This window comes from Prunus persica, chromosome G1 (assembly GCF_000346465.2).
Source record: "Prunus persica cultivar Lovell chromosome G1, Prunus_persica_NCBIv2, whole genome shotgun sequence".
In the NCBI taxonomy this organism is placed as follows: domain Eukaryota; kingdom Viridiplantae; phylum Streptophyta; class Magnoliopsida; order Rosales; family Rosaceae; genus Prunus; species Prunus persica.
In genome coordinates this window covers 1,977,868-1,979,722 of record NC_034009.1, presented here as the reverse complement: position 1 = coordinate 1,979,722, position 1,855 = coordinate 1,977,868, and the positions used below count along the sequence as shown (strand labels likewise).

General features: G+C 39.7%; 1 protein-coding gene across 1 annotated transcript; it reads left to right on the top strand.

Moving 5' to 3' along the window:
- Window positions 615–1,451, top strand: LOC18789998 (UPF0481 protein At3g47200). The gene has a single exon (XM_020554619.1). The coding sequence runs from the start codon at window positions 615–617 to the stop codon at window positions 1,449–1,451; it is 837 nt and encodes a 278-aa protein (XP_020410208.1).

Below are 1,855 nucleotides of genomic sequence, written 5' to 3'. Positions count from 1 at the left end.
CTGAACAACGATGATAAGAACCAACTCAACATGACTAGAGGCCTAGAGGCTGATAGAAGAGCAAAGATGCTCAAGACTAGTCCCGCCCAATATCCGCATGGGATTTTCGGATCACTTTAGAAATGGGTATAGTTCTTGAAGATTTGCTGGGTGTGGACAGTAAATTATTAAAATCTTGTTGGGTGTAGAAAGTTTACTAGGTGAGAAGAGTTGATAACCAGCGGGAAACAGGGAAATAAAAGTAAAGAAAATGAAAGAGATATACGGACATATAGAAGTTGAGGAGTTTTACAAATATATTCTGTCTTCTCTTTAGGACAATAATCTAAAAAGGACTTGGGTTTTATTTTCTAAATAATATCAAGTAGGCATGTCTGCGTGCATGTGACCCTGTGTGTGAGGGATCGGTATCAGAAAATGAAAGGGTTGGTAAGCAATTATGAAATTATATTTTAAATATTTACTCTCTCTTCCATATTTTAAATATTAGCTAGTACGAAGAGAAGATTATTGCATTAGGAGTTACGAATTACGTTCTCTAATTTGATTCTATGCCATTGCAACTTGCTTCAGACTTTCAGGACAGTACGTATATAGTTGGGCCGGTCATCATCATGGCTACTGAAACGGAACGCAGTGCAGATCGAACTTATATTGTACGAGAAGATACTTTATTAGAAGCGTTGAAAGAGAAGATGAGAAGAAACCCTGGCACATCACCCTTGCCTCCCGCAAGCTGCATCTTCAAAGTTCCCGAAGCTCTCCGGAGACATAATCCAAAGGCATATGAGCCTCACGTCGTCTCAATCGGACCCTTCCATCGACGACACGATCACGAAAAACTCCAGCGCATGGAAACTGTGAAGCAGTGGTATTTAGATACCCTTCTCACCCGCATGGATATAAGCCTTGAAAAATTCATTGAAAGCATTAACAATGGAACGAAGAAAGGCATCATTAAGTTTGAGAAACGCGCCCGTTCTTTTTATGCAGAACCACTTGATCACCTTAAAGAGAAAGAGTTCATGGAAATTATGATACTTGATGGTTGCTTCGTAATACATCTACTTTGGAAGATTGTCTATGGGAAAAAAGATGATGATGACCCCATATTGAAGATGGATTGCATGTTCCAATATGTATGTCATGATCTTTTGCTATTAGAAAATCAGCTTCCTTGGTTTGTTCTCAGCTGTTTATATCGCCTTACCTTGGGCAAAATCGACCGTGGACCCCCGTTCAGTGTAGTCCTGCTCAGTGCCTTCTGCTCACAAAACTCGTTGAAGAAACATATCAACTCCTATGTCCAATATCTTAAGGAGGACCGGGTTAATAATGATCGAGTTGATGAGAATCGATTTTTGCACATACTTGATCTAATCAAAACTTCCATTGTTTTCGCAATCAAACCTTTTGAACTTCCCGGTAGAAATAACAAAAAATGTCTTTAGTGGTTCGCAGAAAAGGAAGAAAAAGAGATGGGACCGGAAATTCCTGCAGCAACAGCTCTCTCAGAAGCAGGAGTTAAATTTGTAAGGGGCTCGGATAATAATCTAATGAACATCGAATTTAAAAATGGGGTTTTTTTAACAATTCCAGAACTAGCAGTTGCAGGGTTGACCGAACCATTATGGAGGAACCTCATCGCCTTTGAGCAGTGCTGTCGGAGTCAATTCTCATCATCAAATAACATCTTACGCCGTTTTCATGGATAAACTCATCATCAGTTCCGATAAGGATATAAAGCTTCTTTCTGAGAAGAACATATTAGCTAACTGGCTCAACGTTGAAGATGGTTCTAAGTTCTTGCACAGCCTTTCCATTGACACCACAGTCAAAGATTTCCAGTATGACC